Source organism: Linepithema humile, chromosome 4 (genome assembly GCF_040581485.1).
Source record: "Linepithema humile isolate Giens D197 chromosome 4, Lhum_UNIL_v1.0, whole genome shotgun sequence".
Lineage (NCBI taxonomy): Eukaryota > Metazoa > Arthropoda > Insecta > Hymenoptera > Formicidae > Linepithema > Linepithema humile.
Genome location: NC_090131.1, coordinates 28,627,999 through 28,642,394, shown reverse-complemented (window position 1 = coordinate 28,642,394; position 14,396 = coordinate 28,627,999). Strand labels below are relative to the sequence as shown.

The 14,396-nt window shown below is 48.0% G+C and overlaps 1 protein-coding gene across 3 annotated transcripts in view; it reads left to right on the top strand.

Annotated features, from left to right (window-relative positions):
- The window catches only part of Wnt2 (Wnt oncogene analog 2), a 51,807-nt gene that overhangs the window by 1,236 nt on the left and 36,175 nt on the right, over positions 1 to 14,396 (top strand). The window contains exon 1 of one of the 3 annotated variants that reach the window (XM_067354128.1): positions 6,102 to 8,405. The exons of 1 other annotated variant lie outside the window; for it this stretch is intronic. In XM_067354128.1, coding sequence (XP_067210229.1) covers positions 8,329 to 8,405 — 77 coding nt within the window. In that variant the 5' untranslated portion in view covers positions 6,102 to 8,328. Of the gene's footprint in view, positions 1 to 6,101; positions 8,406 to 14,396 lie in introns of those variants that run through there. One more of the 3 variants, XM_012368935.2, reaches the window with a different exon arrangement.

Here is a 14,396-nt window from a genome sequence, read left to right as displayed (position 1 = left end):
TTCGCAATTATCAGGTAGCCGTGTCAAACGTGTATTATCGCGCTCGAGCGCTCGTGATCTCTCAAAAGCGTCGAATCACTTATCTCGAATGTGCCCCGTCTGGCGTTTCCTCGCGCGAGACGACGGCGACGACGAACCCAGAACGCGGACCCCGAGTTCCGAGGCCGCGCTTGCTTTCGACGCCGTCATTTTCTCTCGTTCTCACGATCTTCCCGCGTCTCTCTCCACGCTCGTGTTGCTCCTCTTTCGATTTCACTCACGTCGTTTACCGTCTCCATCGCGTGGCGGCTCTTAAAATCATGTATTTCCGTGGCCAGCTAGGCCGGACTTTTTTCTCAGTTCGCCACGGAGAGTCTCGTTTCGCCGTCTGCGGCCGTCTCTCCGTTGCCAACCTTCTCTCTCTCTCTCTCTCTCTCTCTGCATCCTCTCTCTCGCGTTCTTCCCGTCCCTTCGGTCCCTCAACTATCTCTCTCTTACTCTCTCCGCTCAAAAAGCGCCGGTGTAACAATGGCTGCCCTCTAATTATCGGAAGACCGCGGCACTTTAAAGAGATCCCGAGTGCCCATCACGGGACTCCGTTTCGTTCGCTCCTTAAAATTTCTTTCTCCCCGTCCTCACACTCTCTTTCACTCTTCCTCGCACCCGAGACGTCGGTAACAAAAACAATCAACTTGGCGATCGTTGCTCGTGGAAAATTAGTTTTGTCTCGCGAGAGCATCCACAGCCGAGGCCGGTGCAACTATTGCAGTCCTCGTCCTCGTTCGCGTAGATAAGCTTCGTGTAAAGATGTAAAAAATAAGCTGATAGAAAGATTCGCATTCCAAAGTAATTTCATGATCAGAGAGATATTTAATTCATCTCCCATCGTACGCTAATTTATTTTCACATCCGCTAATTTATTATCGCCTACATGCTAATGATTTTCTGTCTGTTAATGAAAATATACTCAACGGTTGCACATTATTAAAGAATTAAACTCCTTGATCATCTAACATGTCATCATGGATGTATCTCCGGTTTTATAATTTTAGCTTCACCGATCAAACTGAGATTGTCGCAACGCGCTGCGCCGGTTCGCCGAGAACCACGACGGCGCTTTCCGGTCGGCGAGAAAGATCGTAGAAGGGAGAAAAGCCACGCCAATAAAGAGAAAATAGCGTGCCGCACGACGAGAAGCGCGAGTCGGAATGGGCGTAGCCCAAGCGAGAGCTCGCTTGTACCTGTTGCTCGTTGCTTCCTATTAAATACTCTCAGCCGACCCACGCTGCAAAGGAGTCGCTTTTGCTTGCGCTAGCAAGCAATGACTAAGAGTGCGACGGAGAACAATCTTTTCCACCCCTTCCGCGCGATTCTTTTTCTCTTTCCGATTGCGTCTTTCAACAAGCGATAGGTCGCACAGGAAGAATAGAACATTTGTGCGCATGTGTAATCGTAACGCAATATCCCACGTTTCCGGTTAAAAAATCCACTTATAAAATCCACGCTTTCTCGTGAATTCCGTGTCGGTTTAATTTACGACAATACAATTTCCGGCAGAAAATAGAAAATCGTGATAACGTTTCACGGTAACGTTTGTCACGTTTCCCAGATTAAATTTCAAGAGACGATTCGTGCGTTTTTTTTAAATGCAAGGTTACATTTTTTTGTCGAAATGTCGCTATATTAGTCATACGCTCTTTTTAGGGTGAACTTCTCAATTAACTCTTTTGTACCCCGTGTGTGTGTACTTTTTTTCGTTACATCCTGAGGACTGTTCGCCCCATCCTCGTTCGGATTTCGCCGCTTCCCCTATGCTTTTTGTCGCTTTTTTTTTCCTCCCGTGATATCTCTTTGTGCGTTTCTATTAGCGGTTTGTATTTCGAGCAGATGTTTCCCGGGGTACAAATGCGTCTTCTACACGAGCACCAGCTAGTTTCGGGCCTTTTGGCTGGTATTGTGTGTGATATAAAAGCTTAGAGTAGGCCCTTTTTCGAAGCCCTTAGCAACGACACCACGAGGAAACGTGTTTACTCTATTTGGGACGGGCCGCTATCTTAAGAAGATATAAGTGAGTCGAAATTTCCCGAGAAAGGGTCTCTCGAAAAGGTAGATTCTGATGAGTACTGATTGCTTTTTTTTATAAATCTACAAACAAAATGTGAGAATACTGAGGATACCCTAGTATTAAAACTGACTTTACCTGGATTTAGGACTGTATGGTGGCTACAAGATTTTTCCATGTCTCCTTTGTTGAAGACTTAGAAAAACGAACGCGTCGAGAAGGGTTTTTCATGAGCCATTCGTCTTAATAATTTCGGGTGTTGGTTCCTCTACTTCAACCATCGATCGTCGATCCAACGAATAATGGAGTCATAAACGACCTAATGCGGATGTAGGGTTCTTAATCCGCTGTACGGATCGAATTAGAGATTTCCAGATAATTTATCTAAAGGCGGAGTCAAGAAAACCCTTTAAACTTGCGCGCAGGTACGCATCGTCCGTTCATTTCTATCGTAATAACGGAGATAAAACGCCGCTTTGTAAAGCGCAACAAAGGTCGAATGTCGCGAAGTGGAAAAATGATATTTATAAAAAAATAAAATAATTGAGAAATTTATAACCAGAGAACAATAGCTTTTAAATACTAAAAACAATATCGGTATGTAAGATCTACTATAGCTGTAAAACGCGATTGTTTGTAAAACGCATAGTTCTTACTGATATTAAAAAAAAAAAAATCACCTTGTATTTTCCTAGCGCTGTGAGACACGTGAGGAGGCTCGCGGCGACATATCGCAGCAACACCGGTGACAGCATTATTACGTCGCATTGTCCGTGACGCGGTCGTTAATTAAATGACGATATAAATTATCCGCTATATCGTAAAGCTAATGATGTTCCATTAAAGCGCTACAGCGTGAAAACTGCGCGTTCGAAATTCACGGTGGGCTGTAAACATTTTTACGGTGTACGTTTGCTCGCCGCCCGCGCGGCAGAGCGCTCACGCGACGAAAGAAACGCAAAGGAGACGGTCGACGAGCAAACAAGGCGAGTATAAAACAGGAATTCACGATGAATCCGCATTGTCAGCCTCCTCTATCCGTCCTTTGCTCGTGTTTTATACATCCTGTATATCCCGATGTGCGGTCGTGACGCAACGCGGCTTCCGGCACGATGCTCGTTGCCGTTGACCACTTAATTGTATAATTATACACGAAATTATAATTCTTATCTCAGATCATAGGCAATTCTACGGGAACAATTCATAAATGCTCTCGTAAAAAAAAAATCCTATGTTCGCGAATGGTTCTTTTTTTAGCAGGCTGACTGTCGAATGCGTCACACTCTGCTCAGCCAGACATGTTTCCTGTCGTTTGTCTGGGCGCGCACAAATATAATGATAGAGCAGTATTGTCACAAATCACATCTGATGTCCGCTAACATCATCGCATTATACATTGTGCTCTAATTTTTACACGACAATCACATGTAATTTCGTGATCATCGAGAGAGGAATAAAGAATCGGGATTAATAACACGAATAATGGCATGCGAGTGTATACTTAAAATAAATGTATTCCAGCCAAAGGTGATTTCGCGCTAGATCCTCGTCGGAATCATGTCCTTTTTTTCCAAACACGAAGCTCGCGTATTTTCTGCAACGTTGCCGGGGGTCTTCGTGGTAGTCACCTTACTTTTTTTCTTTCTCCCCGTCTTGATAGTGCGCCGGATCGCACGAATGGCGACCCGACTCGATGAGACCCCCTTAAAACCGAAAACATATGGCGTACAATTACGACGTAATGATATATAATTAATGGAATTCGCTCAAGGGGCCCCCCTGGTTGTTACACGGCACGCTTGTTTCCTCGAAAAGCAAAGGGAACTGCGAGTCCATATAAACGGCACTCACCGAGATCCGTCCTCCGAATAAAATTCTCATCGCCCGCGTGTATATATATTTTGCCCACCGCATATACATATATATCGGCCGCGCATTTCGCATGCCACGGAACTATAAAAGGCCAGAAAATTACCAGAGAGTGCAACATAGTAATTTCCAATGTCACGAACGGTGATCGGAGCGGCACCGAGAACTTCACTGATTATCGAACATGTAATAAAAAAAGAAAAAAAAGCACTCGCCCGAATGTTGCGAGCTGTGTGTCTCGACTTGTTTATTATAAACAGTTATTTTAACTTTGGCACTCTCTCTCTCTCTCTCTCTTTCTCTTTTTTTCACCAAGTACCAATCATATATTCGACGCGGATTTTGAATTGCGACATTAACGATATATCGATTCGCTCCGTGCAACACGAGAGATAGCTCGGACGGCACCGTCATGATTCATTCCTGCGATACAGGCAACAAGGTCGTCACGAAGCTCATTCAAGTTAGTATCTCGAGCATTTTCTTAAGCGCGTTGATGTGTACGCACCACTTGTATATCAAGTTTATCTCAAGTCCACCGGATCGATCGGTCGATCCATCCACGAAACAAAATGCGCGCCAGCGATAAAATCCAACTTTCTCATGCAAATGTTGTATATCGCTCATCACTCATCGCTTCTTGCTCGTTATATAACGTTATATAACATAATTTATGTTTTGTCTTAATTTTTTTTTTTAAATAACAATCTTTAATGCTTCGCATGAAATATGTAATAAGAGAAATAACCGGCGATGCAGTTTTGCGATGTGTCAGTAATAAATCGCTCATTGCAACTATGATATCTCCGAGCATTAGACACGGCATTATCTCAAATTAAAGTGATCAATTCGTTCCATCAGTCTCGAGTGTGCAGCTCGTAAAGCTCTCGCGCTGTAATTTGCGAGGCTAAGCCCACGTTGAAGTTAATAAATTCAGGTACAATGCACAATGTGCTAAAAAAAAAGTCATAACGATGCAATATCTCGCTTTTCGCCGGGCGTAGGTGCGCGGGCAGTCAATTATCCCGCTTGCGCTGAATGGATTCAATTAATCGAACGATTTAATCCAGCTCTCGGATTGACGCAGAACGCTAAACGATTAAAATTCGCACTTTGAGACACGCGGTTCCCTTTTTTCACTTCATTCTATCAAGTATCCACGAGTAAGAGTCTTTAATAATCTCTATTGTATTTTGTATCGTCCCGAAATATACCGATTGTCCAATACGATTCGAGAGAATTGTCATAACTACAAATCTCTCCACAATTAAGTTTCTGTTATTCACTTTTGTGCTTGATTTATTCCACTTTGGCGCTCAAACGTGCTTAAAATCCATATTCTTCTCAACGTGGAAAACTGAAAGGATTGACCTCCATTTCACGTATCGTGAACTGAGACGGTAATAAGTGCTCGCGATTCTCTCGCATCGTCGCCACGCTATCCGACACCCGATCGAAGCCACGGGAAATGGCACAGACCCGCCGGTGGCAATTTTCACGGATATAGACATCCAACGAGCTGTAGCGGGCAGGTAATTTTTTCAAACTAAAGCAAAGCGAGATGGCCGGGGCGAGAGGATCAAAAGGATATAACGGGCGGAGGGAAAGGGAGCGGGAACTGGCGTGGAAATGAAACGAAGAAGGAAAGCAGAGAAGCAGGAAGAGAGCGAGAACGAGGGAAAAGAGCAGGAGAAAGACAGACAGAGATGGAGAGAACGAGAAACGAGAAAGAAGCAAGCGCGGGAAGCAAGAGTGCGAGAAAGAGCGGGAGAGAGAGAGAGAGAGGGAAAGAGTGCGAAACAAGGAGGTAGGATCGTAGAGGTAACATCGTAGAGGCTGCGGGACCTGATCCCAAAGGTAGGAGGACTCGGGTTGTGGCCGCGGCCAGTCCATCGCGGGCCCTCCTCTCGACCGAACACGAGCGAGCGAGCGTGCGAGCGCGCCCGCGTGCGCTTCACTTTCCGCCCGCTCGTTCAAATTCCCATGTGCACGCGACGCACCGTTGCTCATCGAACTCTCCGCCAGTAAACCCTCCGCCCGGCTCTGCCCGGCCGGCTGGGCTTCTCATGCCAGGAACGCACAGCGGCGTCGATAGCCGGCCGATCGCGGTGCCGTTGGTCGTCGTGGTGGTGGTGGTGGTGGTGGTGGTGGTGGTGGTGGTGGTGACGGCGATGGTGGTGGTGCTGGTGGTGGTGGTGGTTACCTTGGGCACCAAGTTGTACCGCACACCTTGCACAGTTACCCTCTGCTCCAGTTCCCGCACGCGGCCGGTGTTTCGTGCACGCGACACGACGGACGTCGGATCGACAATCGCGATGAATCTCGACAAGTCACTTGCGCGTTGAAAAAGTCGCTCGACAAAGTGTATCTCTCGTCCGCCTTTGTTTCGCGCGAGCGCATTCCCGGATCGAACCTCCGTCGCGCGAGAGAGGCGCTTATCGATCTCTGATACGAGAAGGCAATGACGTCTCCTGTGCGTGCGAACGGACGATGAGTAACGACGTGCCGCGGGCCACGGTCTCGAGACACGGTGACGAGTGAGGGAAGATGACAGCTTCCTTCGAGAGTGTCGATCTGCGGTGCGTACGAACGATCGATTACTGGAGCCTGGATCACATTGTTGGCCGCGAGACGGTCGAGAACGACAACGATCGATCCGGACGCCGATAAGACGGGCGAGCTGATCGACGAGCGGTCCGCCGCTGCCAATGCCGATCGCGCGACGCGCTCACGCGGACACCGAACCGGGATCGAACCGATCGTACGAAAAGGGAACACCGGACAGGAAGTGGCGCAAACGAGCTTCACGAGGGATATTCTTTGCGCCGCTTTGTTCGCGGCGAGGCACGGATTCAAAAGGACTCTGACACGGCGGAACAATAAGACAACGAGACAATAAGAACCGGTAGCGGGGCTTCTCTCTCCTCGGGAGGGTGCTCTTTGAGCGCTGGAATTCTTCGCGCTGGCTGTACGAGCGAGTAGCGGGAGCGGGCAACGGAAAAAAGAAGAGTAACCGCGAGGCGCGATGCGCAACGAACACGTCTCTCTCGTGACTGCCGGACGATCGATCACCGGTTTTTGCGGTTTGCGCGATCTCGCCGGCGTGATCTCCGCCGGTGGTGGAAAGGATCGTTAGGTGTTTCGCGCGCGCCAGTGCGACGACGATGTGCCGGCTGATAAATTCTCTCCGCATCGAAATCGTTAACGAGAAGACGACGACGACGACGACGACGATGGCGACGACGATCTCCACTGCGATGACAATCGGCCAACGTTCTCTCGCGTGAGGCCACAGAAGATCGTCGTTCCGCGGCGATAACGCGTCACGTGAATCGCGTATCTGCGATCGGACGATCAGGAGCCAATTGTAAAATACGCTCGATTATTAAGTACGCGCTGCGCTGATAATAATGGCTACTTGGTTTTCATTTTAATTGTCGTCTATTTGCTGACTCCGCGATCGACGCCCATTAGGATAACCGATTTGACGGCTCCTCCAGATAAACGGCATTCACGTCGGATTAAGATAGCCGACTTTCTAAGATCGAATCGGCCAGATCGCGCCGTTCATCTCGCGTCCGGCCTCGATCGCGCCTCATTAAGGTGAATCGAGTAAATCTTACTTGAAATTACATTCCATCGATACCGCGGTGGTCCGCTTTGAAGAGGAACGCGCTTAACGACTTTACTTTTTCATAACCGCCTGCTGATCGAATTCACGGATCACGAGCTTCCCGCGAGTCCGGTCTTAATTATCATTGATGGAAGCACCACCCGTGGCACGCGATACGCGATCGGTACGCGCGATTGGCAACGTATACGAGAGACGGTGCGTTCTCGCGGCCGCTTAGTTACTGCAAAGAGAATCTCTCTCTCTCTCTCGGAGAAAAAGAATATTTGGGGACCGTAAACACTCCGCGCCGCGCGGTCCGTCGCGGTACGAGGATGTTAAGCGTGCAAACACTTTAGAAAATCCAAATGTTGGCTCTGTAAGTTCGGCTCTTTCGCACCTGTCCGGTGCGAACGTGCGCGCGCGCGCGCGTGCGTACGGCTTTGTGCCGCCACGAGGTGCTAACGAGAACTCGGAGTGATATAGTGACCCGAAATCTGTGACGAAGAACTTCTCACGACGTTGTTCAAAGGAGACGCCGTGGTTGAGTAAACACCAAAGGCAACACCTTACATTGTAAAATACATTGAGAGATTGAATTTGTCAAGTGATAACGTGCGCGACGAGTCGCGCACAGGATCCGACAACGGAACGGGGTCGGTCCCGGTTTCCGAACGACGAACTTCCGGTGAGCGCCGCTCATTTGTCGCGCGACCCGCTGCCGCTGGTCGCGGAAGCGTAAAACTTTGTCGCGTGCACATCCGCTTTTTGTACATTCAATAACAACAAGGTGATTGTGATGTAAGAGATGCGTCGCGGTGATATCGCGACAATCGCGATAGCCCTTCTCATTCTTGGGCAGATCCAGGAGCCACGGCAAACGAGGTGAGAGCAGAATCAGGGGTAACAAATAAGATTAACGATAGATATATAAATTGGTATGAAAAATAAATTCTTAGAAATTAAGAGTTATGCAAAGATGCGAGAAGAGCTTTAGCAAACAATCGACTTTAGCTAACAATATATTTCCATTTTATCCGTCGGTGATCTCCGAGAGATAACGTGTGTTGCACGAACGTTTTCCGAGTGAAAAGGTTAATCGGATAGTCGCCCGAGGCTCAAATCTGTTCGCAAACAGCAACATCGACCGCGATTGCTATCCGCCGAAGAGACGAGCAAACGGGCCACGGATCAGAAGGGAGATTCTCGCGAGGTCGCAACACGCGTGACTCACGGACACGTGCTGAAAGCCCGTCACACCTTGTCAAAGTCGAATGTTCGCGCTGCCTTCGCGATAACATCCGACGGGCCGTATGGCCGTAATTAATTTAAACGCGCGCAACGTTGTTGCACCTCTTGCAAAAAATAGACATAAAAACTTCCGAGATCAAATAAAGGTTAAACTTTTCCTTCAAAAGTTATATATAACCGTTTTTATGACGCAATAACAACACGCGCTCGACGCTTTCGATATTAACAATTTCGTTTTATGCTAGACACCTGTGATATATGCCACTTTAGAAGCCGTTAATCATCTTTTTCCAAACAGCGAGACCGAACAATTCAGGAGATCGCTGATTGATATCGAATCAGCGATCTTTGATCGGCGCAGTAAATTGGCCGCGAATTGTCGGAACGAAAATAAGCTCTGCATTTCGCCACTTTATTGTGATACAGAAAATATACGGCACGCATCATCAGCACAGTTGAAAGTAAGGATACTGTTCAAGTATCGATATTTCGATTCATTCAAAGGTATCTTATTAGCACAAGTGTCAGGTAGAAAGTATCGATACATTATAGATTCGAATCACAATCCATGGAGCTCAATTAGATAGAATCGATGGCGATTAATGGAAGTGATTGGAATTTCCGCCGTAATTTAATACCTGGTTATATAAACACGCTAATGATTTAATATGCACAAGAACGGCCGTCATTCAAAACTAATTACGGACGCCGAACGAAACGAAAACGTTTATGTAATGCAGTGCGTAACGCGTGATTGCGGACTGACCGAATTTAATGTTATATCCGTACGAAACAGTCGTGGAGAGTGCTCGTTGCGTTTTACGAGCCGCGCTCCGCTATCGGGCCGCGTAATGAGCACGCTAAGTGGATGAATGAAGCGGCCCGACGCGGCGGATCGAGGCCGATCGAACTATCGTCGCGCGGCGGAAACGAGATCGTGCCGTCCCGACGCGATTGGCCGAACCCATCCCGCGCATTCGACGGGAATAAAATCACGGCGACGGAGTGAGGGAACGACTGAGTTAAGTTTAATTCCACGTACATAATTGCGTACCTAAGATATACAGCTGCATAATTTCACGATGGCGATAAGCAATCCGATAGCAGTTTAAAAAACTTTTGACAAAGTAATCGGCAGTTGTTGCCGAAGCGGAAAATAAGTGACGGAGCGAAGTGTTCGACTGAAATGTCTTTAACAAGTGCAATATTTTGACGCATTTTGTCCGACATGGAGTCTGTCGTCTCGCTGACTACGTTATAGATTATCAGAAATTAATGACGCGAGACAGAGTGGTGAGCGACAAACATTGCTGCAAATCGTGTCCTCGCGCAGATATCGCATCTACCATCAGAAAATGTGACATGACAGTTTCTTAGCTGATTAAAAAAGTAATCGCCGTTCTGGCGGAAATCATCTGAACTTGAAGACGGCGCATCGCACGTTTCCAGATAACGACCTCGGTGTGCTCTTTTTTTTCTTGTATTCAGTACAGATTATCGCACAACAAATTGCAAAGGCTTCAATTTTTTCCTGTCCAAAATGATTGCTGCTTTCGCTGTTAGAGACTGCTTAAAGAGACAACCAAGAAGTCAACGTTCCGACCGCATCACAATGCAGCATCGTTGAATTGATCATAATGCGCGGCCTACGTTACAAGACCTCAAACGCTGCACGGAGATTAGAAAGATAATAATCTCCCGACGCAACTGACGGCCATTCATCACAATCTATCGCGGCTCGAAATCCTATTAATAAAAGTGCGTCCCAGCTTAAACGCGCGATACTTAACGGAACGCCGGGTATTAATCTAAATTACGATTTCCAAGTGATCGTACGCGGGAAGCGTAATGTGCAGGTGTGAAAGGGTCCTCATCGATCACGGAGAGATTGTATCGTGTTGCCCTGAGCGAGATATCCTCGTTACTCCATGTCCACACACGTTAGAAATAGGAAGTCGATTTGCGATTTGGAAATAATCAATTTTAACATAGAGGTCTATATTCAAAATAATTGGGCGATAATACTTAATATTTTTCAATATTAATTTAAATAATTAAAAAGAAGCTTCCGCTTCTTTTCTACAGCGATATTAGAAATTCATGCGAATCAGTTTGGATCGATATAAATCTGAAGCCAATTTGAATCGATGCTCCGAGCCGAAGGCTTTGATTTCCATCCCTATCCGAAGCCGCACAACGCTCCTGCGAGACGACCGGTTTTTGAAAAGAAGCGCGGCCATGCGCTCGAGACACCCCTTGACGTTTACAAATAGCTGTGAAAGACTCGTACATTGTAAGCACCAGTAGGCATGCGTGTCACTTTCCGGCGCGCGAAGATCTCGCGCGCGCGCGCGCGACATCGGAACACATGTCGGATTCTATCGGCGCAAACAGGCGATCCGCGGCGCGGCGCACGAGAATCGCCGATCGTTTGTCTTCCGGCGCGATGGCGTGGAAATTGAACGATCACGTTGCGACCCGGAGGCCGAGCCGGGGGAACGTTCCCGCTGGCGCACCGTGGATCGGATTTAATATGTTTATGATAATGGTTACACGTCGTTCGCGATCGTCATGCGTGACGATTCACGTGTATCTTTTTTTTTCGTCCCGGTCCGCTGGATCCTTTAACGTGGCGCGCCCGCCTTCTCCCCGCCTTCCTCAGCCCCATTAAAGCTATTTGTTTAATGTATCGGTCGACGTCGCGATTAATCGACGCGCGCAATTTAACTGTAATGAATCCGCGGCGAAACGGCAGTCGACGCGCAATTACACGTACGAGACGGGGGTCGGCGTGTTTCGCCGGATTCAGTCTCGCTGATTCAATTACGCCGGGCCCCATCTCGTGCGGCGTGCTCGATGATCCTCGACGAAAGCCTCCGGGACGCGAAACAATTTAGTATCTGTTTAACACAATATATTTCCCCGCGGTTTACACGCTGCACTCGTACGAGGCGCATCGACGCATCGAGCCGCAGCCAAAGCCGGTCTGTCGCACCGCTCACAGAGAGAAGGAGAACGAGAGAACGAGAGGGTATTAAATTAAGATCCGACGGTGTTAAGGTAAGCCCGGGCCCCGTACCCGGGCCCTCCCGCGGCGAGAATAGTGGTAATACCATTGGAGTTCGGATCGGTAGTAGAGTTCTGTCTTCATCCTAGCCTGTGCCGATGGCGGTCGCACCGGCGCTTATTACGGTCGATGCACACAGGTGCACGCCGATCGCCGGGGGAGAAAGAGAGGCTTTGCGAAAGAACCTCCCTCGGTCTCGGCGCTATTCTGGGCGCGGATAAAGACCTGCACAGCCACTATAGGAGTTAATGGTTACAAAAAGCGACGTGTAACATGTATTTGCGCTGACTCAACATCGGCCATCGACGATACCACAAAGAGCTGACCAATGCTAAGAATTCGAGAATTAAATAGTCCCTGTCAAACAAACTTGAAAAGAATTTGTTCGCGCAGCATTGAATTCAATCAAAGTTGTTAACCATTGGCGTGCAGAAGAACAAAAGTGTAGCAAATTGGGCATAATTATTTTTATTCATTACGATTAAATTAAATTTGATTCGATGCAATGCTGGCGCAAATAAACGTCGCGAACTCTCTGCGATTTACAAAGACGTTAAACTTAATTTTTATCAATTAAATGGCTTCCCTTATTAGAGAAGCTGGCAGTGAGATCGGGGAATAAATTTCTGGCGAGCCGTGAATGTGTAATGAAAATATAAGTAGCGACGATTTGCCGTCGGTGCGTCAAACACGACACGATTCTCGCATCCATTCGCGCCTCGTCTCTCCTTGAATGCCGCGTAGAAACTTATCGCGGTCGTTCTCCGAGTCATAAAACTACCCACTTTCGCGGTCAGCGTAACAGCGCGCGCGCAGTAGGATCTTCATTGCGCGCTTTCGCAATGCAGATATGACAAATCTGTCGCGAAAGACGAGCGACGCGCAATTCCGCCTCTCCCGTAGATATTTCTGCTTCATATTTTATTCATTGAGCCGCATTAAGCCGCTTTTCTCTTTTATTTATTTATCAAACACATGCATTGTTCCGAATCGGAAAAAATAGCGTCTCTGTAGACTGTCGAATGGTAAAAACACGAGTAACATGCCTATCCGCTCGGAAGGATGCCAAGTATGAGAGTCCTCGAAGGAGGTGTTCCTTCCACGAGGCATATCGAATTCTGCGCGTCGTGCCGATCGATTCTCCCGTGGAATCTCTTAAGACAACGCGCCGCGCACAAAAACCGATACGGTCGTATCGAAGCGTGTTCGGGGAATCGCGAGAGAGAGAGAGAAGGGAGCATTCGAGGGAGGCGGAGGAGACGACGAGACAGGGTGAGGGCGAAAAAGTTTCGACGAAGATCCAATTAAAATAACCAGTAGTCCGGAGACGTCGGCCGAAGGAGACATAACGAGAGAAGCGAAGGAAAGAGAGACAAAGGGCGAAACGAAGAGTCGCGGTTATATAAAGGGCTCGTTCTCCGGGAGGGAAAGGTGGGCAAGGGTACACACAAAGCGGCATTAAAATATCTCTAAGTGCCTGAGTCGTGGAGCCGAGAGCCAAGTCGATAGTCGGCATGAAAAATGCCGCGGTATTCGCCGTGCGCGCGATCGCGCTCGCGACTCGAATTGATTGCACCCGCAGAAAGGCCGGTACGCGCCTCTAAATAAATCGTCGCCTTAAACGCAAGCGGTAGCTGCCGTTGATATTAACTTCGACGTTACCTCGGAAACCTCGTAAAATCAGTTTGTCCCTGCCAAGCGTAGGAGAAAATTCATAGGCGTGGGCGGCGACGCGAAGTCGGTCATTAATCGTTCCGCCCAACCAAATGTCGGAAAAAAATGTTGATGACAGCGGTTAGACATTCGTAACGTTAAATGCTCTTTTTGCTAAATATTTTTATCCAATCCCGGATTATTTCTAAACACTATTTTCGAATAAAAGATCAAATGTTAATTTTGTTCGCGGTTTAAGAGCCAATAGAAATTTCCAGCCTTCTTCTGGAAATCATCATCATCATCATCATAAAGAGTCGCGCGTTGCAATCATCATCCATGTCTTTATTACATCCGTCTCGTCACGTACAGACGTTAACGAATGACAACTCGCGTTCACGCCCGCGATGAGTATATCCCGGTTGCATAAACGATTTCCAGTCGATCGAGGCGAGTCAAGGATAACGCGTCAACGTGACGAACTCGCGAGCAATTACATCGCCCGGGGATCGAAGGCGATCATGAGGCCACGATTAATCACATATAATCACACAATCGTAATCAAAGTCGGCACACGATCAAGATGTCGAGACGCTAGAAAATAACACCGCGCGGGATCCTTACGGTAGCTTTTTGTGCACGCAAAGTATAGCGCCGTGCCCATTAGAAATTTCATTAAAAATTCATAGGATACGCGGAAGGGTAATGGGGCTGCCCCCCCCCCCTCCCACTTCCACACCATGAATGACCTCGCGCCACCAAGGTACGATCCCTACGGACTGACGAGAGCAACTCGGACGGCTCCCCCCTCCTCCCCTCCTTCCTCTCGAAAAAAAGAATCGCGTTCTTTCTTCGCACTCACGCTAGAGACGATGCCGAACGAGGGGAGAACCGCGCGCGTAGGG